Genomic DNA, 26,313 nt, shown 5'->3' with positions numbered 1-26,313 from the left:
TTTCCTTCCCGATCACAGGAGTCCAGCCACCCAGTGGGTTGGGTCCCTTCCATCTGTCTTCTGCCCTCTTTCTGAACTGTTTATCTGAGTCCCAGCATCCTCTCCTCTGCACTGTGACCTACAAGTCCTCAGTATGAAGGGGGCTGCTATTCTACCTTCCACTTTGTTCCATGCTCTGTCTTCAGTCTAGCTGTTCTAAAGCAAGCATGGCCAAGGGGCTTTGTTTGCATGGCTGTCCAAACACTCGCCTGGGTGGAGGGGCAAGGTGGGGGGGGGGGGGTCCATGAACTGCCATGCTTCTCCTGCTACCGGTCTACAGATCAAAGGAAACTCTCCCCTTCCTGCCCAGGATGAACAGAGGGTGGGCCTGTGGGGGCGGCTTCTGAACAGGGGAGCAGCCATGACGAATATGCCCGAGATCTGACTGATAGCAGTGTTCTGGGGATGGACCAGATTAGTGCTAACTCCATGCACAAAGTAGCCTGCTTTCCTCACCTCTGCCCCAGAATGCTTTCCCCAACCCATGGTCACAGCAGAGAGGCGGCAGGCTCGCCCTTTCTTTCAGTGGCCTTGAGAAGCATGGGGCAGTGGGGAACTACAAGGGAGGCCATCTTCCCTGGCGGGGTGGATGCATTCTTTCTACCCAGTCTGTTTTGCATGGGCTGTCTCTTTTAGGGCTTTTCCTTGGCTTGTCCCCTGGTGAAGGGAGGGGTCTGGGAAAAATAAGTCCAGATCAAAGGGCACAGGAGTTGAAAGGCTTTGAAAGCGGGCATGTTGGGGGTTCAAGTGTCAGCTCTACAACACACAAACTCATCTCTGGCAAGTGACTCACCCCTCCTAAGACTCGAGTTTTTCCACAGTCAGATGTAGAAGATCACAGTTCCACTCCTGGATTGGTGGAGGAACTCATGATCATCTCCAGGTAAGCACCCTGAGTTGGAGACTCTTTCTTTTTAGGGACTTCCTATGTCTGTCAGAGCAAGCAACTTCTAGACATAGAAAGAACTAAACAAAGAATAAGCTGCTAAGTAACAGCGCCCGTCACCGCCCATGTGACAGAAAGGAAGGACAAAATGGGGAGGCAGAGTTAGCTTCCTGCTAATCCCAGACTGCCGTCTGCATTTGTTACTCTTTCTGATGGACTTCCTCTGGACCAGATATCGTCTTCTTGAGCCTGTGGGCATGCTCTGCTAGAGCGTTTCATGAGACACCCTGTATGAGGCCACTGCTGGCCTGCCGCTCCCACAACCCACACCCCCCCCCCCCACCAGCCCTGCAGTCACAGGGAGCTTTACCCGGGGGTTACTCGTGTCCAAATGCAGGAACACAAAAAGCCTGTGCCACCCCGCCACCCTGGCCCCCGACTTTTCTGAAATCCCATTTCTAGTGCACACCATCGTTTTCCTGTGCAAATGCACAGGCCACAACTTAACTCCTTCCCGATACGTCCTAAAATTGTGTTTCTGTTTTTGCAAGGCCATTAAAAAAATAATAATAAAACATTTATTTTTATCACTGTAGAAAAATTACCATGTTCACAAGGACAAGGAGAAAGCAGCAAGTTTACACAGGATGTAGAAGTCTGGGGGTAGTGGGCTGAGTCCGTAGCTTCCTAGGACACGCTGTAAGTGTTCTCCTCAGCAAAGTGGCCCTTGGCATTGTGTGCCAGACTTATTAGCCAAGTTTGCACAGGGCAAGGCTCTACTTCAGGAATGGCAGCTAGGATTATGTTAGCATGATGCCACCCACTGCCTGCTGCTGTCCGCCTTTGACCCTGGGCTGAAAAGGATTCTGAGGTGATGCTGGGCCCCATGGGGCTGCTAGTGGGGCCACTGGGGCCTATAAAGCAGGTAACTGTGGCACTTATTTACCACCCCTGGTCTGTTGGGTATTACATCCACAGTGACATACACACGAAGCTCAGGAGAGGAAGTTCTGTTGCACCAAATGTAGCCTGTGAGTGTCAGCAGGGCTGGCTCGTCCTCGATCACCCTGGACTCAGGAACCGGGGCGGGGGGGGGTGGGGGGGTGGGGGGGCGGGGATGGCAGTTCCATTCTGCCGCCTCTCTGGCACATGTGGAACAGACTTGCCACGATCCCAAACTGTAAGTAACGGCTCAGGATTTGATGAACTTGTACTGAGATTTCGTAATGCTTACAAAACCCAGGCCCTCTCTACCTCCTCCAAGAAGCATTCTGAGGACGGCGGGATGCGTCTGTCGAGTTTTGAGTTTCGGTAAAGTGGTATAGCTGTCAAGGACCCTGCGTGGGAGGGGACAGCGCCTCCCCAAGTCATCACAGTGTGTAGTGCAGGGCCCTAATCTCGCCCCCGACCCTGGGCAGCAGTGTTCCCACAGAGGCACGTGTGTCTGAGGCACAGCTTTTCAGTCTTATTAAAAAACCCAGTGGAAGGTGAGGCGAGGGGCTCAACACCAGCTCTTCACCCCTCCTCCAGCGTTTGTTCGCCGGAGGCCCTCCCCTCCCCCTCTCTGCTGTGGCCACACTGGCATCCAGGATCTCCTCAGGCTCTGGGCCTTCTCTCTGGTCTGTCGGCCTGAGGCCGTGTCTTTACCCGGAATGGCCCTGGTCCCTTCCCTTCTCCACCCTTCAGATTGCAGCCGGGTTATAACATACAAAGGGTGTTGCCCCCCGATCCCCAATCAGATCCCCTGACTCTGTTCTATGACAGCACCATGTATCTCCTCTTCCCGGCCCTTTGCAGGGCTGTGGTTTCTCGGATATTTGTGTGGCTGTGTCACGGATGTCTGTCTCCTCGCTGGACCAGAGGGGCATTGGGTTGCAGGTCTACTTATTTTGTGTCTTATTTTCAGGCCTAGAAAATCCCTCAATGTGGAACTTAATAGGTAGGGAGCACTCAGCAGATACGCTGGACACGAAATCGGCGGCAGACTTTCAGAGATGAGACGAGCCAGGGGTCAAGAATGAGAGTACCTCTAATACACCCTGCTTTTAACGTAAGAGTGCTTTCACCTTTTGGAGACATTTAAAGCACCAATAGGAATAGAAATTCCAGTCTCTGAGAAGTAAACGTGTACACTTCCCATTCTCAGGACTGCCTCCGTCGATTTAACCATCTTAGCTCTCGTTCACACCCAGCAGTGGCACACAGCTGCTTTTCCAAATGCCTTCCTGATAGACGCAACTCAAGGCCATGGCTAGAAACTTACAAACATCAGCTGTAGCAGTGGAGAGCGGTATGCGGAGTTTATTTTCTCCTCCGCCCTCATTAGAATCACAAATGAAATGCTGACAACACATGAAGGAGCCTGCTTGTTGAACACAAATGTTTCCACTCCTATCAACCTCGAAACTCCGATAGTCCTGCTTCCTGATGAAAGCTAAGCGGCTCTGGGGAGCTGACTGCATGCTTTCTCTAATTACACAGGGATGGGGTTAGGGGCCTCCTACAGGGCGGGGTGGAGGGGCACTGGCTAGAGGAAAGATCAGTGGACAAACCCCTGAAAAAGCAACAGCACAAGCATATAGCAGGTGGCCCGAGTGGGCTTCTTGAATGAAGTGAAAGGAGAAGAACATCACTCTTGCACCAGAATGGGGAGTTGCCCTGCCCATTATAAATGTGGTTGGAAGCTGCACGGATGTCAACACAGGACCTTTATTTTGCAAACGAACGTCCTTCCTGAAGGTGCAGTCACGTGACATCAAGAACCGACTTCCTTTTGTCTGTGGGGCTATATTGAGGACAATGAGATATGTCCAGCACAAACTCATTTAGATTGAACTGATTCTAGTCAGATAACACATACATATGCGTGCTTCATAATCCAAGAAGATGGTGAACTCTGTCACACAAAATGCTCCTTTGCCTTAACTTCCTCATTTTTATTCCAAATAGATTAGTGTTAAGTGCTTGCAGCCTGAGTTTCTAGTTGGTACATGCCATACAGACAGAATAATAGAGAAGATAATAGCTAATGTCTATTGCTATGTGCAAAGCCTTTTTTTTTCTCTCACATTCTTACATAAAAGTATTATTTAACCTTCCCTGTGAACCTGCCAGTTGGGTTCCTTTGTACAGATGATGAAATTGAGGATCAGAGAGGTTATATGACTTCTTTAAGTTCTCAGAGCCAGTAAATGTTGGAGGCAGCCTTTGAACCTGGATGGTTTCATTACATAGTCCATGCTTCTAATAGGGACACTGTTCTAAAATGAAATAATGGGGCAGGTGAAGTCTGGAATAAGGAAAAGGAGTTCTGAACAGTCCCAGATCTAGAACTAGCGGGTTACGATGTAAGTCCTGCCTGAGACAATTGTGTTTTCTAGAACATTTCCAAGCAACAGGTATCCAACAGTTAACATAGAGCGAATCTTAGAAAAAGGCAAAACACAGACTCATTATTGTATCATAATGTACACACACTAAACTGTAACTTGAAAATATGAAAACACATTGCCATCTATTTCAGAACCTGGACTATCATGTTATCATAGAAGTACAAAAGCAAATATAAATTCACCAAGAAGAACTGCACAGAACACTCATTTTATGTGTATAACGTGAGTAAACAATCTAACATGAACATAAATTTGATTCCAATTTATATTCCTGGGGCAGAGACAAAAGCGGCCCATCAAAAGATCTAAGTAAAACAGTGTGTCAGTGCGAGGCTTTGGCCAAGCTTCCTAAGCTGCCATGTTTCTTGGTCTTTTTGTTTCTTTGTTAGCTTTCTATCAACCAGCATCTGTCTGTGTTTATTCCACCAGCCGCATGAGCTCACTAATTACCTTTAATCATACTTATCTCAGATGCATCTTTATCTTTGCATACGTCCCAAATGCAGGCAAACTGAGTGCTGGAAGGCTGAGGTTTGCAAGACACTGAAATGTGAAGTCTGATCTTCCTCTAACCTTGGCAATGCAGAGTTGATGGGCCAAAACCAAATCAAGCCAAACCAAACTAAACCAAAACATCATCTAGGTCTGCCTCTGCTACTAGCCAAATGACTTCTGAGATGTGGTTCCTGGAGACCTGGACGGTGTTAGGGTCCAATAAAGTCATGTGCAGTCTTCTCAAGGGTAACAGATTCAAGGTGATGAGATGATTAGCATTGACTCTGATATAATAAATAAAGATTGCTCAATAGCACCCCACAAACAGGTAAGTTCTTTGAAGGCCAAGGGTCAACGTGCTATGTCTTTTCTAGTTCCCATGGCACCTTAGCTCAGACCTGGGTTCTGTGGACAAGTGGACACTGGAAAGCAGTCTCATACACTTGGCCGTTGTCTTCCTTAGTTTTAGAGAGGTTGAAGGTACACATTTCATGTCTACTACTCCACCAATATTATCAAATATGTCAAGGCCAGGTAAAGAGAGTTTAAACTCTATGGATAGGCACATATGCTGAATGACCCTAGGTAGCCCTATGTAGGAATTTTTACTTTATCAAAAGGCAAGACAGAATGAAGAGGTATACGTATCCTTCCCACCTTTACACTAGAGAAACCATGTAACAGCCTTGATTTTGTTCTTATTTTCTGAGTTAGGTAGGGCTTCCGGATAATTAAATTTGTAGCTTACTGTCAGAAAAAATGGACTGTATGAAAATTAACTCAAGGCAGTAAATACATAAAAGTTTAAGTTCCCTGATTATTTTACTTAACACGGCCACTCACAATCTGCATATTTGCAATAAATATGTTGGACACCTTGAGCAAGTTACTTTTATGAGCCTTCGTTGTTTTTTTTCTTTTATTTATTTACTTAGAGAGAGAGTGAAAGTGCTAGTCGGGGAAGGGCAGAGAGAGGGAGAGAGCGAATTCCACACAGGCTCTGCAATGTTAGTGCGGGCCCGATGTAGGGTTCAAACCCACAAACCATGAGATCATGACCTGAACCAAAGCTGGACGCTTAACTGACTGAGCCACTCAGGTGCCCCTACTTTTCTGTGCCCTAGTTTTATCATTTGTTCCTTCAACATTCAACATTTATTTAATGAATTCATTATATTTAATGAATTCATTATATTTAATGAATGGTATTGTAGAAACTATGGGAAGAAATCAAAGAAACCATCTTAAGCTTACAGGCTAGTGAGCTGTTGTCACCTTTAAGTGAGATATTGCAAATAAAGTGTAGAGGCAGAGATTGCTAATGCTCTAGGATGCCTCTTCTTCCAAGGCACACAGTGAGACTACATTACCCAATCTCCCTTGCTGTTAGATATGGTCATGTGATTTCATTCTGGCCAATGGAGGGCAAGCCTGGTGAGAAGTACTGTTTCTAGGCAGGGCCCGTGCCTGATTCTTTTCTTTTTCCATGGTCAGCCAGCTGATGGAGAGGGTACTGACAACTAAAAGGAATGCACAGTGACAAGACCAAGACAGAAGGAGGCTGCATAACTGCATAAAGCCTGGCTCCCTGGTAACCTCAGCACTAGACTGTGATAAGAGCAATAAATGAGTCGTGTTAAGCCACTGAGATCTAGAAGTTTACTCATTATAGTAGCTGCGTTACATTAAGGATTTGTATTTAATCAGTGCAAATCTTCAGCAACATCTGGCCCATTGTAAGCACTAAATAAATAATATGATGGCCATTTAAAAATATATTCCTAGTTCACTTGCTAAATGTTTTATAAGACCGAAGAGAAAAAGAAAAAAAAGAAAGAAACAAGGAAGGAAGGAAATAATACTGAGGTCTTTTATATAGATCTGTATAAATTTTATACATGGGTGCCATTTGGTCATCTACAACCCTAGGGAAATATTTCCAAATGCCAAATTTCTTCCCCAACCAAATGAAATTTCTGTGTGAATTTACGGTGCCAAGGTCTTTCTCTGAGCTATACTGGGAAGCAGCTGTCACTGGCCCGGGGGCCTCCCCCGCGCCAGATCACTGCAGCACCTGCTTTGGATGGGGGCCCACTGATGGGGACGGGGGAGTAATTTGCCACAACTTTTACCAAAGCAGACATTAAAACTGCGAGAAATATTCCTTGTGTTATAAGGTCTGTTCACTTGTGGCAATCACTTAGCAGAGAAAGACACGTATCACTTTTGGGGCTAATTCTCATGGAGTGAGGCAAAGGGAGATCTAGGGACACCTCACTAGCACACAGAACTCAGCTGGTCACTGAGAACAGCCATCTCAAATATTCCAGGAAACAAGATGCCCCTGTACTTTCTGCTTAACAAAAGTCAGCTCTTCTCCTTTGTATTTTTAAAATCACAGATATAACATGTTTGTTGTAGCAAGTTGAATACGCAGAGGTATAAACAGAAAAAGTTAATTTTCCTCTCTTCTTAATTATCCCCACCTTCTGGGCAATTCATATTATTAGTTTGGTGTCTGTCCTTCCCCCACTTATTCTTTCTTCAGACAATCAATGCACATCTTTAGGGTTAATCTTTCCACCTCTGCACCTCTGACTTTTTTTCTTTTTTTGCAATATAAATAGCATTACATAATGCATATTCCTGTTCAAATTGCTTTATTTAACCTAACAATTTATTACGAATACCCTCCTGGGTGAGTATATTTAGCTTTAACTTATTTCTAACAAATAGTTGTATATTACCTGGGAGAAAGAGCTGTTACCCATTTGCTGATTTCAAGACATCACTAATTCCAAATGTTAATAATTGTTGTTGTTTTTTTTTTTTTTGGAGGAAGGTGAAATGTTAAAAAGACCAATTTATATCATATGGTCTTTAAATCATTAAATTCCTAACTATATTAGGAAATGTTCTGACTTACAACGGGCTAAGCATATAAATATATGTATATCTTAGCTTTATATAAATGTGAATGTATAAATTTATATATAATGTATAATAAACGTATAAATTTATATTTATATATTTTTATTTATATAAAGCTAAGAAATTCTTGACATCTCAGTGCAGCAGTAATGAGAATATTATTCCGAGGGTGTGTCTGAAGCAAGTTCCTGCGTAGGAAACTGGGCTCTCGACTGGGTGTCTTGGTACCAGGAACCCTGCTGGTGGAGCCCTCCCCTCTGCAGAGCAGCCTGGCCTGACCTGACATCTGGCATCTCTGTTAGTCTTCTGCACGCACAGTTGTCTTGCCACCTCTCAGATCTGGCTCCCCAAGGGAGAGAAGGCCCTGCAGGCATTAGCATGCCAGTCACCCTCCCTCCCTTTGTTCTCTGGGCTGAGGTCAGACGGAATAAATCAATCAGACTCCGCATCCAAGTCCTTCAATGTCCGAGAGGCTTCCCCTCGAAGTGTGCCCTGCCCATCTTTTAACCGCTTGTTAGAGTCAGCAGGAGCAAAAAAGAACCAAGGAGCCCCTTTGGGTGGTCAGCCTCTGCTCCTAAGAACCCATCAGCTGTGTGGGTTCTCTGTGTGTTCCCAGGGTATTGACATTTTAGGTGAGAGCAGCCAGTCCAAACTCTGTGGGGCTAGTAGGAGATGCCACTTTTGCTCATTTTGCTCTGCCAGACCTGTGCTGTGCACTTAACATGTATCACTCGATCCTTCTTGTGTCATATGAGGTAGCCACTATCTGCCTTCTACAGATGAGGAAGCTCAGGGTCAGAGAGAACCTGTGGTTTGCCCAAGGTCACCCAGCTCCAGAGTAGAAGCAGCATGAAACTGTGCTTCCTCGCTTAGCCACACACCCTGGCTTTACCTGCAGGTTTCAGGACTGTCTCCCGTTTCTCTGCAGGTGTCCTGGCCCCCTATGCTCAGCTGTGCTGGCAGTGGATTCATCTTTCCCAGGCCCCTGGAGTCCACGAGACTGGGACCCTAGTTGGACCCTGCAAGACACAGCTAAACAGCTCTGCTGTAACCCAAAGAGTCAGTCAAACTCTTTGTCTGTCCAGGACCCCTAACATCTTTAACTACAGACTCTTTCAAGTCCACTCAAGCATTCTGATGAGAATGACAAGGTTTCAGACATGAGAATGCCCTAAAAATCATCCTTTCCAGCCCTCTCAGTTTGTAGATGAGGAGACAGGCTGGCGGGTATGTGCAGCTGAGTGGGTAACCTTGGTGGTGGAGGAGAGTGACGGCAGTGGCTAGGGGATGGGTTCGAGCAGGGCTTGCAAACTATGACCTGTGTGCCAATCCAGTGCTCCACCTGGTTTTGTAAATAAAGTTTTATTGGAGCACAGGCACATCTTTTTTTTTTTTTTTTTTTTTTTTACAGACTGTCTATGGCTGGCTCTGCACTACATCAGGGTTGAGCAGTTGTGACAGGGACTGTATGGAGACTGTATGGCCCTCAATGTCTAAAATGTTTACTATCTGGCCCTTTACACAAAAATGTTTGCTGACTCCAGGGAAAGACAGAGACACACAGGTTGATGCAAATTACTGGTAACTTTCTAGTTCTTAGAGTGAGAGTTAGGTTCATAGGTGTGTGTTATATGATGATGCATCAATGACTGAATGCTACACTGGTCACAGATCATCTAGGAGTGATTATTATTAAATTCTGTGCACCTGAAAATACATAGGAAGGAGGGAGGAAGGAAGGATTTAGCCCTTATTAAGATTTAAATGGCTCTCTGTTACCTACACCTGACTTTCCTCCATGGTATCACCGGTATTCCAAGAACGTTGTAGAAAAGGACAAAAGATAGCAGGCTGGGTAAAGTGGACTTTTCAGGGAGGGGGCAGGATGGTTATATTGGGTTCTGTGAGACTGGAAGGGGCATGGCCAAAGGAGGCAAGGGATTCCCAAAGTGCAGGCTCTTAAGGATGGTCACAATCCGGTTTTTCAACTTCATTCACAAGGGTCCTCCTCCCTCGGTCCCACCAGCGTGGCATGAGGGCCCAGATATCCTGGTCTTTGGTCAGCGTCTTCCTCCTCCCTGTCGAGTCAAGGCTGTGCTTTGGACGCTAGCAGCATAGAGGTCCTGCCAGGCATTCTCATGGGTAACCGTGAACATTTACTAAAGCATTCAGGGCCATGACACGCATTGCTTGCTTTAATTGAATCCTTGGAGCAATCTTGTGAAGCCAAAAATATCACTATCCCTGTGTTAAAGATGAGGCTATTAGGATCCCAGAGGGAGACTCACTCGCCCAGAGACATCGGGCTGGTGAATGGTGAAGCTGAATCCAAATCCAGACCCATCTAATTCCCAATCCCACACTCAACTGCTCTATTACACTGCCACTTCATGCTACATCAGTAAAAGCACGGTTTTCACCTTCCTTGCAGTCGCCTTGGGCGTGGGAGCATTTTGGCCTCGCTGAGGAGAAGCCTCAGACACTGAAACCCCACCTCAGCAAATGACGGGGGGGATTTGCACATTCAAAGAACGTTCCAGTCCCCAGTGGGAAAGCTCCCAGCAGCTTCAACTAGGGAACAGCCACAGTTCATGGACACCTGGTGCTCATGGGGCAGCTTTATTGTTTCAGACGTGAAAAATGAGGGAAGGGCCAGAACCTCAGCATCAGGGAAATGATGAAAGACTGAGAAGTATTTCCAAAGTCAGGCGAACCGAAAGGTCAGTTCGGGGGGAGAAAGCAAAGGAGCAGCTGAGAAGTATTTGTGGCACCAGTGAGAAGAGACTGTGATGTCCACTAAAGGAAGCCATGACTATGAATTTCAGAGCATCAAGACCCTGTCAACACAAGCTAATCCCTACGGATGTTGGCTGAATAAGACGAAACGAGTGCACTGTGGAGACCGTGTCAGCCTCCAGCAGGCCAATTTGTCCTCATATTACACACTCTGCTGGCTCTGTTGCTAGACCCCCAGATCGAGGAGCCACGGCGAGCGTCCCCCAACCCGACGGGGGTTGACACAGCATGGTTAATAAGTCAACAGAATTCAGAAGCCACCACCGGATTAAGAAGGCAGTTTTATTTCAGTGCCCTGGACTTCAAGCAGATTAAATAATCAAAAAGGCTGAGCCATCGAGGTCATGTTTGAATGCTACAGCTGTTCACTGAGGTTTGACAAACATTCTCTCTGGGGCTCGCCATCTGAATGGGAAAAGCAAGGGTGATCTTGGGGAGGCCGACACTTTAAGAAAGAAGAGGGGTCCAATCAAAAGATCCTCTTATGGAAAACAATCCCAGCCAGATGGAGACGGTGGAAGCATTGCTTCAATAAGCAGTCTCCTGGAAGCCACAACCCTTTGCTGCATTGAAGATAAAGCACAAGCGGGATTCAGAAAAAGTGAATGACAAGCTGGGCTCTGGGTTTGCCATGCCCTCGGTTTGTTGATCTGCAGATTAATAGAGGTGGGCCACGGGTTCAGCAAGGAAGCTTGCGGAGATTCAGTCATGAAAGGTGAGCCATGATGAATCCCCTCCTGCTTTAGAAAAGTTCTCTGTCCGTGAGAGGAAAGGGGTCCCTTCTGCAAGGTATCTGTGGGAAGCCTACTTCCAGGTTGTATTTCCCTAAAGACCAAACAGATTGAGAAAATGTCTCTAGTGGGGAATGTATATTTGTGCCACATTGGGTCCAAAGAAGGGTGTGGGGACAAATGTGCTCAGCTATCGTTGGATATGCAGTCGGCATGCTGCAGGCCATTTCATAGAAAATACAGCGCTTCAAGTTGGAGTTCACATATCGTCCCCTTGGGCAGGTGGGGGAGTGGGACCTAAGGAAGAAGGAACAAGCTGGATACAAGCTCAGAAGGACAAGGCTTTCATTAATAGATTAGTGGACTCTGTGGAAAACCTGTTCTCTGGCTTCAGATTAGATTTTGTGCAACTAATTGATGCCTGAGCCCCATAGCCCTCTCCCAGGAAGATGTGTTGGCTTTGAAAAGAGTCATTTAGATTATTTGCAAAATTACAGAAAGGGAAACAAGGATTTTGCTCTTTTATATTTTGGAACAGGGAAGGGGACTCTGATGTTCTATATCCCTTGAGCTAAACTAAATGAAGCAGAATTTTCAGAAGACTCTCCACATATCTTCCCTGTTGCCCTAGGCACTGTTCATATCAGTAGAGAATTCAGAGGCCCAGTGCATTGGACAGCCACATTGTCTATTTCCCTACTCAAGGCCCAAAGCAAACAAACAAACGACCTCTTCTAAGAGCTCTCTCTATACGTAGAAAACATCTTGAGTTTTAAATATTATTGTGTGGCCTTGTGAATTCCTCTGCCAATTTAACAAAATGTCCTTGCCATATTTTGAAATTCAAATCTCTGGAACAAAACAGGAAGAATTATAGCTACTCTGGACAATGATCTAGCAGTATCTAAAAAAATGTCAATCCAGCATCCTCTCTGAACTTTGTGAGGAAGCTCCTGTTGATTCCAGAGACCTCTTTGTAATTTCTGCATGGTCAGGTTGTCCCGTGCAAGGCCGCTCTCTGCAGCATCATCTGTAGTGAAGGCAAGCAGCAGAAACTCAAATGCCCACCAGTAAGGGAATGGCTAAATATTAAATCTGGCATGGTGTCACCGTGGAATTGTCTATAGCACTTAAAAGGAATGAACAAACCCTCTAGATATCTGTATGGATAGGTCAGCTTTGAGTGAACAGAGTAAATTGCAGAATGAGATGTGCCAAGGACTATATTTATGTAGTCTTAAAACACACTATATAAAACATCATGTAGCGTGTGCGTGGGGGGGGTATAAAAGTTTTACAGGTGGTAAAACATAGCAGATAAGGATCCTGGCAGACTCTGGAAGCAGACTGGGTTCAAATCACGATTCTGCTACTCATTGTCTACGTGACCTTGGACAAATGATTTAGCTTCTCTGTGCCTCAGTTTCCTCACCTTTATAATGGGGATAATAATGAAACCAGATTTACAAGGTCATGAGGATTAAATGTATAAGATTATATATATAATGCACTTATAATGGTGCCTGGCTCAAAACATGGGATACATGACTGTTTGCTATTGTTGTTGTTATGAAGTATTGTTTGTTAAAGGCCTAGAGGGATATATTGGTGATGGTAGGGGTGAGGAGGGTTCATGCTGGAAAACATCACTTGGGTGCTAATCAAAGGGATTTCAGTAATGCTTTGTTTCTTTAAGTTAAAAGAAAAAAGAGGTGAAAAATATGACAAACTATGAATGATTGACAGAACTTTGTTATAGGAATATGGGTGTTTGTTACATGCTTTTCTGCATTTTTAAAATCTCTTGAATAAAAAGTAGAGATGATAATCATTCATGGAATTATACCTGCAAACACGACATCAATATATAGGAATACTGTAAACCTACCCTATCCAATATGGTAACCACTGCCACCATGTGGCTATTTAAATTTAAATTAACTAATGGGGCGCCTGTGTGGCTCAGTTGGTTAAGCGTCCAACTTCAGCTCAGGTCATGATCTCACGGTTTCTAAGTTCCAGCCCTGCGCCGGGCTCTGTGCTCACAGCTTGGAGCCTGGAGCCTGCTTTGGATCTCTCTCTCTCTGTCTCTCTCTCTCTCTCTCTCTCTCTCTGGCCCTCCCCTGTTCATGCTCTGTCTCTTTTTCTCAAAAATGAATAAATGTAAAAATTTTTTTTTAATAAATTTAAATTAGTTAAAATTAAATACAAATAAAAATTCAGTTCCTTGGTTGCAGTAGCCACAAGAGCTCAGTAGCCACATGCAGCTAACAACTACCATACTAGACAGCAAATACAGAGCATTTCCATCACCACAGAAAGTTCCATTGGATGGCACCGATCTGGAGCATACCTTTTGGAAATATGAATATCTGACTGACCCGCTATTTTTCTAAACTTCTGTCCTCATGTAATTCTGCTGCACCCTACAACAGGCATGTGCCCCCAAGACTTTTTTCACCTTTCTATTTGACAGCCTTCCATCTCCCTATTACTGAGCCACCAAGAAAGTATTTTTCCCGAGGCCTCTGACCATAGTTAGCACAGAGTGTGCAACAGCTGACCACGCTGGGGAGGAACCCAGCCCAGCCCGACTTTCCTAAGTATGGGGAGTGACAGAATGTCTCGTACAGGTTTGTAGATGTTAGCTGGCTCCGAGTCACCGTCCTTGTGATTTCAAAGGGGGGACAAACACTGACATCACTTGCAGATTGGTTCTGATCTCAATTTCTTTTTGTTGCTTGCAGGTGAACTGCTTCTGCTTTCCAGTGTGATCTTCCTGCTCCGGGTGGTGTGTGGCTGCCCCACGAGGTGCCACTGTCACTCACCCTCACGGGCTGTAGACTGCAGCCGGCAGGGTCTGGCCGAAATCCCTCCCGATTTGCCTCCTCAGACCCTAACGCTGCACTTGCAAGATAACCAGATACACCAGCTCCCTGCTTTTGCATTCAGGTCGGTGCCACACCTCAGGACCCTGAACTTGTACAACAATTCCCTTTCAGATCTGGCCCCTGGAGTCTTCCATGGACTTCAGCACTTGCAGGTCTTAAACCTAACCCAGAACTCCCTGCATTCTCTGGAAAGCAGACTTTTCCATTCCCTCCCACAGCTGCGGGAGCTTGATTTGTCATCAAACAACATAAGCCACCTTCCCATATCCCTGGGTAAGCCTTGGGAGAACCTGACGGTATTTGCAATTCAACAAAACCAGCTTCAGCAGCTTGATCGAGAGCTCCTAGAATCCATGCCCAACGTGAGGCTTTTATTTCTCAAGGACAACCTCTGGAAATGCAATTGCCACCTGCTCAGTCTTAAACTCTGGCTGGAGAAATTTATCTATAAAGGTCAGTAACGTCTATCTGGAACCTCTCATCTGTGTGTTACCGGCTTAGGATGAACCTCATCTGTTGTCTGCATTAGAAGGAACATCGAGGAGTGTGTGAGGGGCCAGTGTAAGCTTTTTCACACTGATGTCATTTCATGGTATGGCAAGAGAGGCAGTGAGTCATTAGAGACTGTTTAAATTCAGGATTTAAATGCATCTACAAACATGATTCACGGAGACAACTTTCCACTTTTTGATTAACAACATTACTTATCTGAGAGCTGCAGGCCCCTAAGAAGGAGGGAAATTCAATCACCCCCTCAATAACTGCTCAGCTCCAAAGTGGCACCAAACTCTAATTTTCAAGTGTGATCCAGCCTGGTCTCTCCTTGGGAATTTCCCCCTGTGTATGCATCTACCAATTTGATAGCTACAAATCTTCCCTAAGATTATCCCTTCTGCTTTAGCAAATACCACTGTTATTGAAATTGGATGCAATAGGGACCCCTCTCTAAAGTTGTTTACTATTTCTTCACCAGATGATAAAATCAAGGAAAAAGAATCTAAAATATTAAAGATGGGGGCTCTGGAAATCACCCAGAGGGTCACCAAACTACAGCCCAAGGGCAAAATCCAGCCCCACTCCTGTTTTTGTAAATATTTATTGGGAGACATCCAGGCTGATTTATCATGTCCTTAGCTGTTTTGCACTATAAAGGCAAAGCTGAATAGTTGTGACAGAGACTATTTGGCAAAGCTTAAAATATTAACTATTTGGCTCTTTATAGAAAAGTTTTCCAATCCCTTCTAACTCAATGCTAGCCTATAATCAATGGGAAATGGAGGCCCAGAGATGATCAGTGACTTCTCCAAAATGACGGAGTAGAAGCACAGATAAGAATAGCATGAATGACTGTTGGGTCTTGGCCATACATTCTTTCCTCTATAGCACAATGCTTCTTTCCTCTTAACCTTCAAGCATCATTCATTCATTCATTCCTTCATTCCTATACTTGAGTGCCACTTATGTGCCAGGCACTTTTCTAGGCAATGAGAAAATGTGAACAAGAAAATCTCTACTATCATGGAGGTTACAAGCTGATAACAGAAACAGATGTTAAATAAGATGGCCAATAAATATCTAAGTTCAGACAGCACTTGGCACTGGGAAAACAATGAGGCAGGGTGAGGGGAGAGACAGTGATAGGATGGGGGTCCCACTGCAGACAGGAAGGACAGGAAAGACCTCTCCAAGGAGGTGACATGGGTGAGCAGAACCTGAACAAGGAGGAGAAATGAGCCATGAGATAATTGGGAAAAAGGATAGAAAGTGCAAAAGGTCTGACAGGGGAGTAAGCTTGGCTTGACTGAGAGACAAAAGAGGGACAAAAAGTGGCTAGAACAGAGGAAGGGGCTGAGAGAGCAGAGAGATGAGGCAACACAAGTACTCAGGGGCCAGGTCAGGTAGGAATGTGCAGAGCGGGCTGAGTCATTTGGATTTTATTTTAGATGAAATGGAAATCCCTTAAAGAATTCTAGTCAAGGGAACAATATCTAATTACATGTCAAAAGGTGACTCTGGTGACTCTAGGGAGAACAGACAACAGGCTGCAGAAGCAGCAGCAAGGGGATTAGGGGAGAAACTGATTTCAGTCACCCAGGGAAAAGAAGATGGTAGCTCAGACCAGTGTTATGAGAAATGACCAACTTTGGGAGATACTTGGAATACTGAACAGATAGAAATTGCAAATGGACTGGAATGGGAAATGAAGAAAAGAGAGTTTATTATGGGAAAATCAATTTGTATTGTCCTGTAAGATTGACCACATAAATAGTGACGCCAGGGGCTGATAAGGGACAGACCTCCACTTCCCATTGATTATAGGCTAGCATTGAGTTAGAACAGGTTGCAGTGCAGGTCTTGATGCTGCCTTCTTTGGCAAGTGGGCTAGTATATGGGGGAGACCATAAATCGAGAGTTGAATTTGGGGCGAGTCAAGTTCAGGATGCCCATTATATATCCAATATATACCCATATATATTGTGGGTGCTGTTGAGTTGGTGGCTGTATGTTTGAGCCTCTAACTCAGGAAGCTATCAGAGCTATAGACATGAATTAGGGGATCAGAAAAGTCTGGATGGTTGTAGCTGTCACATAGAGGGAAGGGGGATAGAACACAATATGAGTTCAGACATACAATACTGATACTGAACTAAGAATCCCTCTCAACAATATAACAGCAAATAGCCTATCACTAGCCAAATAATCTTCAAGTTGACCTACAACAGGGGGCATGCAATGTGGCAAAAGTCATTCTAATAAAAGGCTGCAATTAAAACTTTTCACACCTAGAGGCAAAGTGGCTTTAGCAATTGTGTTCTGACTAAATTCTAAGCATACACTAAACCATCACAGAAAGAAAGTTTTCATCAAAGAACATTTCTTGACAAAAGATAGTTGCCAGGTCCAGGATACTAGAAGCAGCATGGGCTAGAAGAAAGCTCCCCTACTCTGCCACAAACTCACAAACTTTGACCTCTGGGCACATTAATGTCCCTCCCAACCTCTCAGCATCACCAGGTGGAAGCTGACAGAGTTAAGCCAGAAAGTTCCTGGAGCACATTCTGATTCTCAGATTGCATCATGAACAATAGATACTGAATAAGGCAAAACAGATATTGGTCAAGACCTTATTTTTTAAAGGCTACATAAATAAATACAAACACTAACAGTATTAGGACGGGCTGGTGGATATGACACCCGTGTCAGTGATGAGCACAATTAAAGTCTGTTGCTTACTCTCGTTAGAACCAAGGGGCGAGGTGGGGCTGGGTCCCATGCAGTCATTCATGGACATAAGCCCCTTCCAGATTCTGATGGTGCCACTTTACCATGTGGCCTCTAAGGTCACCATCAAGTGGGAATAGATCACATGGAGGATTAAGCAGGTGGTTTTGTGGCCTGAAAGTGGCATTCATTATTTCCATGGGCCAGAACTAAGTCCCCAACCTGACTACAATGGGCGGGGAAATTTTGCCTTCCTGTGGGCTCAAGAGCCAAAAAATGTGCTTTCATGAATACCTACTAAACATCTCCTTCACAAAAGGAGGCACATAGATTTTGTAATCTGTATTCCTCTCTCTCCATTCAAGAGTATTCAAATCATCTTCTTGTCAATAGCTAACTGTAACATTTACAGTTAGGTATTGTGTTAAATACTTGACATACTTCACCCAACTGAACCTCAGAGTGATCTTGTGAGATGAATTTCACCATTACCCTCCCCTCCCACTTTCCAGATGAGCAAGCAGAGGCAAAGAATGACCAAGTACTTGCTTATGGTGGCACAGCTAAGTCACAGACTCAAAATCTGAATCCAATTTCTTCCAAGACACTGGTTAAGAGTTACCGGTGGCCAGATAGGGGATAATGAGGGCTCGGCAAGCTGCAGCTTCTTGCATTATCAGCTGCTATGAATCTAGAAGGGAGGGGGCCTTTCCCTTGATGACGCTCAAGCTGTCATCAGCAGATTTGCCTTTTGGGGTCATGGCTGAGGAGATGGTAGTGGAAGGCTGGGAGGTGAATCCCAAGGACACAGCTGCACAGGTGGCCAGGGAGCTCTTGGCAGCCATAGCCTCTGACTTCCAGGATGTCCCTGGCTCCAGCCTGTGTATTTCCTCAGCACTCTGGGTCCCAAGGCCATGAGTCCCACCCTAATATTGATCATAAGGAAGCTTTAAACTGGAGAAGATACTGTGTAAGCCTGGAGTGATGGGGTGGACCACCCCAGTCTAAGAATGGGTCAGCTGGTAGAATTGCTGGTCCCATGGCTGGCAGCCTTTCTTTCCCTGGGGGGCGTCTCAGTGTTCTTTGGCCAGTTTAAATGTCATTACTTCTTCTTAGACTTCATTTCAGTTTCTGTGGCCTTCTGTCTTATAACAAGTTGCTGGGCAGAGGCATGAAATGGTCCATGAGGCAGGGATCTATAGTCTCAGCATAGCCTAAGGACACCCAGGGTTCATCAGGAGCAACCACCCTGTACCTCTGGCCTCCTGCATATGAGCTCAGGAAAGGAAGAAATACTTCTGATACCTTTTTGCTCTAGAGTTGGGGCTCTTGCCTCAGGGGATTACTGAAGAAGCCAGGAGGGACCTAAGAGACACTAGTCATAGGCCATTCAGTTTCAAGCAGTGGTGACCAAAAAGTATGGGTTGAATTTTGCCATAGCCACTAATCCCAGTGTGACCTGGGCCATGATAATGCTTGCACTACAAAATGGCCCCATCTACTCACAGGGCCTTGTAGGACTCTGCTTATGAGACCCAGACAGTGGACAGAAGCTGTGCAACAGGTTATAATTACATTGAAGTGACCATCTCCTGCATGTGATTTTTCTCACATAATTCCATAATCCACCTGTGGTGTGTACAAAGAACCTAACTTGGCCAAGAGTGGTGCCAGGCTTCACAGCCATCCTGGGGGAGGAGTTCATGGCAGCTGGGGGAGCTAAGCTGGGGGAGCTGAGGTCATGCAAGCCAAGTTCTGACTGGTCAAAGGGCCTAACTGAAGGTCATTGTGTTTACTCCACTGACCTCAGGAGGCTCCAGAGGAGAGGGAGAAAAGGGAGGAGGAGGTGGAGAGAGGCTGTGAGTGCAGTGGGAAAACTGGGATCAAGAGGAAGGGCAGGGTTTGAGTGCTGATCCACCCACTTATGGCCTGGGTGACCTTGGACAAGAATTACCCATTAGAGCACAGTTGTGAGGACTTCTCTAGCAGCACTTTGTAAACTATCGAATCAGATACAAATACGGTGTTTTAATGGCAAAAGATCTAACCAGAGAAATCAATTTGCCAGAGGTCAAACAGTAAATCAGTGGTCATATGTGGCCAGAATGAAATCTGTTAGCTCAGTGCTCTTTCTAGAAAACAATTACTGGTTACCCAAATCCACCCCCCACCCCTGAACAACACTAGTCTACATACCTGAGGAAATCAATCACCTTACAGAGAATGGAAACTGGCTCTAATAACGCGCTGGAAAGTTCGGTACTCAAATTACTGAATGTTCCAAGGCCCGAGGAGACACATTAATTGTACTTAATCCCATGAATTAAACTAATATTACTGTCAAAGACACACAAACACTCAAAAGGCCATTGACCTTCCCTTTTGGCATCACTGAAGACAGGTGGTAGACACATGGGGTCTTTGTAATTAACACATAACATCACAGCAAAGGACATTTATTTCATTTACCTGTTGTTTCAGATTTCTGGTGGGAATTTGGTACAGTACCTGTCTCGTGGGGCGGGGTTCTTTGGGGGGTGGTGGTGATGAGTGGCAGGCATATTGTGCCTCAGGTTGGCCTCCAGTTCCCCTTCTTGTCAGCTTCTACAGGGCTTTTCCCTCAGCATTTATCAGGTAGCAGTGACTTGGATTCTAACGAATTCTTGGTCATACATAATTGCCCATTTAGTGTGTAACGTTTCTAGCATTTAGCCAACTTAGAAATCCTAAAGTCATAAAGTCCTTTGACTCCAAAGATGGGGAAAAAGGTGCGTTATAAATCATATCTGCCTAAGCTTTTGCAGGCTGAGGATTTTGGAATTCAGTCCTACCAGACTCTGTTGTCAGCCTTTGCTTTTGTTTTTTAAAGGGGGAATAACAGACAGTGTCACCTGTGTGTCACCCGACACCTGGAAGGGGAAGGACCTCCTGAAGATCCCTCATGAGCTATACCAGCCCTGCCCTTTCCCTTCTCTGGGTGTGGGGACATGGGGGGTGCAGCAGCTGGGTTCTGCCCACCGGCCGGGCCCCGGGTCTCCTGAGAGCCCCAGCACGGGGCAGCGAGACCACTCGGAATGTGAGCTCAAACCCAAGCCGAGGCCGGTTAACCTGCGTCACGCGGTGGCCACCGTCGTCATCACCGGGGTTGTGTGTGGGATCGTGTGTCTCATGATGCTGGCGGCCGCCATCTACGGCTGTACCTATGCGGCTGTCACAGCGCAGTACAATGGGGGGCGCTTGGCTCAGACGGACGAGCCTGTGAAGATGGAAGGGAAAGGGCCGCATGACCTCGCACAAGCCTGAAAGCCTCCACCTCAAAGAGGAAGAATCACGTTAGGCCAGAAGAAGTCGGGCTGATGCGTTCACTGTGACGGTCTCATTTTGCTTTTTTCAAAAGGAAAACAAAAAACATCCCCAGGGAAAAATTATGTTGAGATTTAAAAAATACCATGTTGAAACAGAGACAATACTTGTGCTCTGCGTCTGAGAAGTTACTGCAGTTACTCTGTGTGGGGGAAGGCCGTACCCTGCGAAAGGGAAGATCTACCTCTCAGGTACTCTTCCCTGACTTACGTGGCTTTAAAGAGCATCAGAAATTCAAACACACGCACTAGTCCTCATTCCCGGGAGCTTTATGGTCCACTGGAAAACTGCCCAATTTTGAGTGCCTGGGAAGAAGCTGGCTATCTTACCCGAGGGGCACTGAATGCCTCTATAATTCAAATTCATGTGAGATCAGTGATACTTTTAGATGTTCTGCATGTTATATATTTAATGGGAGAGTCTGTTGGTTGGGAATTGCATAGCTTGCCACAAGAGTCAGATTATATTTAATTTTCTAAATCAGAAAACCATTTGGGGCTTTCGAGGCCACAGAGGAAGAGGAGGGTTCCATGTCTGGATAATGGGACTCAGGCTCAGGGTCTGGGGAAGTTTTCTGATGCAAGGGTAAATAACATATAAACAAACACTAAGAGGATGGGGAGCTGGAATCCAGGGCACATGTTACCAGAAGGCTGTATCCACCAGGCGATTGGAACCTTCCATTTATAACTCTTACAGCAGGAACAAATTTAGGGTGGGCTGAGAGCAAGATAATGGCTTGTGTGTATCTGTATCTACATACATAGTGCACTGAGTGCACAGACTTGTACAACCACACCCACACATAAACATACTCGGAGCAATCAGTTTACCCACTAATGAAATGCAGCCGTGGCAGGGTGGAAGCCAGCAGCTGTTGACCACCACCCAGATTGTCTACTCAACACTCTGGGGTAGGAAGTAGGAAGGAAGTCTGGGGAGAGTGGAAATCATCAAGAGACTCAAGTTAGGTGGCAGCAGCCATCCTGAATATTGTTTGGGCCTAGGTTTAAAAAAATCAGGTGTGGCCTGCTTTACTCCATGGACACAGTCCTGAAGAGTTGCATGCAAAGTGAATTTTTGTAAATTAAATCATCATTTTAATGCAGTAGGGGAGCTCGCTATTTAAAGGAACCTTTCATGGAATCTTTCTGTAATGGCAATAATTGGCTCCAGATTTATGTATTTTGTAAATTTGCATTTTCTCATGTTAGGTTTTCTTAAAATGTCATCTACCTGCTCTCTCTCATGAATCCGTATCTCACACTTAGAGTCACCTGTTAGTATTAAAATCATTTTACAGAGAGGAGTTAAGGACATGTCAAAAGCAGAGAATGGCAAATATAGGGTCAGCTGTCCCTCCAGAGGCCTTGACAGACATCGCTAATCAATCCCAGCACTCCTCCCAGCTGAGCCTTGATGCAACACAGATGCCTTCTTAAGACAGCACTGTAGGCAACCAGAACTAATCAATTGGAATTGGTTCAAAGGATAAAACACATTTGCCATTCAGGGCACTGGCTCTACATTCACTCCTTCAGGCCATGTAAAACTCAGTTTGGATCCTAAATTAGTAGTCCATTCCCTAACCTGGAATGTGAATGGGAGGTCCACACAGGCAGGAGTTATTTTCTCCCTGTCTGATGCAGCCAGAGCCTTGGCCAATAGTATAAAGAGGCCAAGGGAAATACGGATGAACCTACCACAGCCCACCCTGCAGGACACACACCTATGCACCCCTAATCATCACAGAGGCCATCTACACCTGCCCACAGAGACTCACAACTAGTGTGGGCCCCACATACCACAAGCTAAAGATGGACCATCTTCTTAGAGGAGCAATTTTGCTAAATGATTTTCTGGGGGCAGTGGGGGGGGGACGTATCAACTTTGATGTTAATTTTTTTCTGAATGTTAAAATAAACCTCGATATGTTGAAAGTAGATTGAAAACTCATCATGGATTTTAAGATCAAAAACAGACCCCAGAGAAAGCTGGCTGTTCTAACAACTCCATCCCAAGCCCTGGGGCCTCTTTTCTGCTCTGCCTTGGGAGGCACTTCAGTGGGCAAGGCTAAGCATCCAGTCTAAGGACACAGTGGTTATTTCCAAGTGAAAAAACTCATTCTTGCCCTTGTCCTGGGCTGTAAGTCCTTGGCCAAGAAGGCAACACAAGAAAGGAAATTTAGAAGATCTTTTCATATGTCGTCCCAATTTCACCAAACCTTTCCAGAGCTTGCACTAGGTACCAGGCACGGTGAGAGGTGTTTTTGTGAGCATCGGTCATGTAATCCTGGCAACCAGCTCCGAGATACTTCAACAAGTGTTACAAAAGCTGGGTGGTACCCAGGCCAATAACACGTGCTTCTTCTCACCACTGTGACTTAAGATCGCGAGTGCACAGTGTTCTGCCGGAGGTTTGGTGACACTGCAGGTCAACCCCGATCCCCCACCCACAGTGGTTACATGAGAGAGCTTCCAATACGCTGCAGAAAACCCTGAATGTGGCTAGAATCCTCACTCATCAACACCCATGTCCTACTAGATTTCTAAGTACAGACGATAACTCAGGCAAACAGATTCCTGTTTTATGAATAGTCTTTAAGGCAAATGATTAAAACAATGCCTATGTATATTCAGATTTTGATCTTTTGCCTACAGTCACCACAAACAGCAGTTGGCAATGAAAATAATTACTTACCCTGAAATGTCAACAGCCTCTCAGCACAGAAAAATATAAATCAAATTGTTTAGATTAACAAATGCAGAGTTATCACTTGCTAATATGAGAAATGAAATGTTTCAACTACAAAAAACATCGCAGATGAAAGACCCAATTTGCAGGGTATTCTGTGAGAACCACAAATTATCTTTCACAATGACTACAGCTCATGAGGGGTAATTTGAAAACGCCTCATAGATTATTTTCAGCTGCTTATTGCTGCTGTCATATTCATAAATCCCCCTATACAAATGCCCTTCTATCATAGAGCCTTGATAAAGGCACGTTGTGGACAAAATTCATGCATGGTATGGATGGATTCTGAGAAAACCGTCTAAAATATTGTTTTTCATCATACTGAGTGGAACAGTATGACTACAGACTGGTGATTTTTGTCTTGCCTGAGATCATAAATTTACAATAGCAGGACCCAACGGATGCTATGGCTGTCTGAAGTGAGGCATATAAAAAGGAAGTATAAAGAATAGACCCTGCCTGCAAATAGAAACTGTAGAGAGAGAAGACCTCGCGGGAAACTGATACCTGAACAGCTTTTAAAATTAAGGCAAATACCCCTGACTTGCAGGGAGAATGTTGTGCTTACGATGGATAAACTGTCCAATGGACAACTGGGTGTTTTATTCTTCCTCACAAAATTCCAAGACTGAAAAGTGATTCACATGATTTCCTCCTGAAGATTCATAAAAGTCCAGTCCCATTGCCCGAGTTAACCAAGTTACCCCAGAAATAAGACACTCTTGTCTTAGATCCTAAATATCAAAGGAAGTAGATAAATCAATTTCTAAAATAATCTATGTGTAGTACACATTAATATAATTATATGACTGCTAGAAACCTATAACTTTTAACTGGAAATCAGGAAATAACTCTTTCTGGTTTGGTTAAACCTACTGTTAATGGACAGAAACCTACAAGCAAATGATGTTCCAAACCCTACATGGCATCACTGGGATGTGGTTTATATGCATAACTTTAGGGAACTATCAAGAGAGGGTGCATGCTCATGAGCAGGGAAGGGGCAGAGGGAGAGGGAGAGTGAGAATCCCAGGCAAGCTTGGTTGCTTTCTTTCTTTCTTTCTTTCTTTCTTTCTTTCTTTCTTTCTTTCTTTCTTTCTTATTGCTCTAATTGCAATGAAGTCTCAAAGAAACTCTATTTCCATTTGGAGAAGTGGCTTCATTGTCTACCACTCTCCTTTCCGATTCTTAACTTTTCACTCCACTGATAGTAAATATCCATTTATTATCAGGATGTCACCAATTACAAAGGCCCATCAAGAAGACCCAGAAAAGGAACTAGAGGATTGGGAGTTGAGACAATCCCTAGAGAACATTTAGTTTAGACCTGACAAATTTGGGATAGCTGTGACCAGCCTCCCTACCCATGTTAGGCATTGAGAATAGATCACGGAAAATTTATCTCCTGAGCCCAGCCACTGCCTCAGAATCCTTTTAAATCTGTATTTTCAGTCCCCAGTACTGATTACATAGAGTTAACAATAAAGATTAAACCTGTTTTCTACCCTGATATAGTTCTGTGTCCTTAGTTTACAAATGGGAACTAGAAGCATGGAAAAGGAATGGGACTTTTCCAAAGTCACACAGATAATTAATTATTGGCTTGACAAATGCAGGTGCAGGAGCATGGGGTTAACATGGATTATACGACCAAACCCCCATTATTCTTCATGCATTCTGTGTGAACCACAGTATCAATATGAACTGATATCAAATATCAGTGTGAACCACAATAACAGACTACGGCATTATCATATTAATTATAGTCCTGCACTCAACCTTTATTGAGCACCCAATTTGTGCCAGTTGTTTCCCAAGTGTAATGCTTTCATTTTCCCTAAGCCTTGTATTGACCAAAACATGTAGGCATTTGGGGCGCCTGGGTGGCTCAGTCAGTTGAGCATCTGACTTAGGTTCAGGTCATGATCTCATGGTTCGTGAGTTTGAGCCCTGCATTGAGATCTCTGCTCTCTCTCAGTGCAGAGCCTACTTTGGAGCCTCTGTTTCCCCCTCTCTCTGTAACTTCTCTCTCTCTCTCTCTCTCTCTCTCTCTCTCTCTCTCTCTCAAAAATAAATAAACTTAAAAAATGTGGACATTTTACTGCTACATTACAGATAAAGAAACAAAATCACTGGATTTGGATTATTTGTTCAAGTTCACACCATTAGTAAGTAGTGGAGTAGGAATTTGGATGCAGGATCTGGACACTTTCTGGGATGTGACTGGTTTGAAGAAGTCACAGTTGAGATGCTTTCCTGGCACTGCTAGCACTGACCTTAAAATATGGCAGAGAAAGGAAACCGATCCACCAGCCAGTGTGTCACTGCCAGAACTCTGGTCTCACCAAGACCCAGTAAATCAGATGAAAAGGCTGAGGAAAATGAAGATCCTTATATCACCCATGACTCTGCTGAGCTGGAAAAGATGTTCTTAGAATGGGAATGTAGAAATTCAGCCACACTCACTCGCAGCTACTTGAGAAAATGATTAAATTAGACGCTGCCTAATAAGAAGTGTTGCCCATTGAAATACTCATGAATACAAAAGTAAAAAAAAGTTATGAGGATCTAGAAACTGAGAATACAGGTCAATGAGATCCAAGCCTCCAGGAGGGATATCCAACATCCAAAGCAGAGATATGGCTCATCAGATAGATGAGAGGGATGCAAAGGAAGACAGTCTATGTACCACCTATCCTTATTCTGGTATCTTTCTCTGAGACATGGACTTCACAAACCAGACGGAAACCACTTCCTCCCATATAAGATGTCTGAGAACATTTAAGTCCTACAACACCTGCCATTAAGAC

The 26,313-nt window shown here is 44.8% G+C and overlaps 2 protein-coding genes across 3 annotated transcripts in view; one reads left to right on the top strand and one right to left on the bottom strand.

Annotated features, from left to right (window-relative positions):
• Positions 1-26,313, bottom strand: part of CACNA2D3 (calcium voltage-gated channel auxiliary subunit alpha2delta 3) — an 859,990-nt gene that overhangs the window by 115,667 nt on the left and 718,010 nt on the right. The gene's annotated exons all lie outside the window — the stretch shown is intronic.
• The window catches only part of LRTM1 (leucine rich repeats and transmembrane domains 1), a 29,950-nt gene continuing 14,112 nt past the window's right edge, over positions 10,476-26,313 (top strand). The window contains exons 1-3 of one of the 2 annotated variants that reach the window (XM_042929685.1): positions 10,476-11,254; positions 14,018-14,614; positions 20,253-24,544. In XM_042929685.1, coding sequence (XP_042785619.1) covers positions 11,248-11,254; positions 14,018-14,614; positions 20,253-20,686 — 1,038 coding nt within the window. In that variant the 5' untranslated portion in view covers positions 10,476-11,247 and the 3' untranslated portion in view covers positions 20,687-24,544. Of the gene's footprint in view, positions 11,255-14,017; positions 14,615-20,252; positions 24,545-26,313 lie in introns of those variants that run through there. The other variant, XM_042929686.1, reaches the window with a different exon arrangement.

The sequence above is a fragment of the Panthera leo genome, chromosome A2, assembly GCF_018350215.1.
Source record: "Panthera leo isolate Ple1 chromosome A2, P.leo_Ple1_pat1.1, whole genome shotgun sequence".
NCBI lineage: Eukaryota > Metazoa > Chordata > Mammalia > Carnivora > Felidae > Panthera > Panthera leo.
This window is presented reverse-complemented; position numbering and strand designations above follow the sequence as displayed.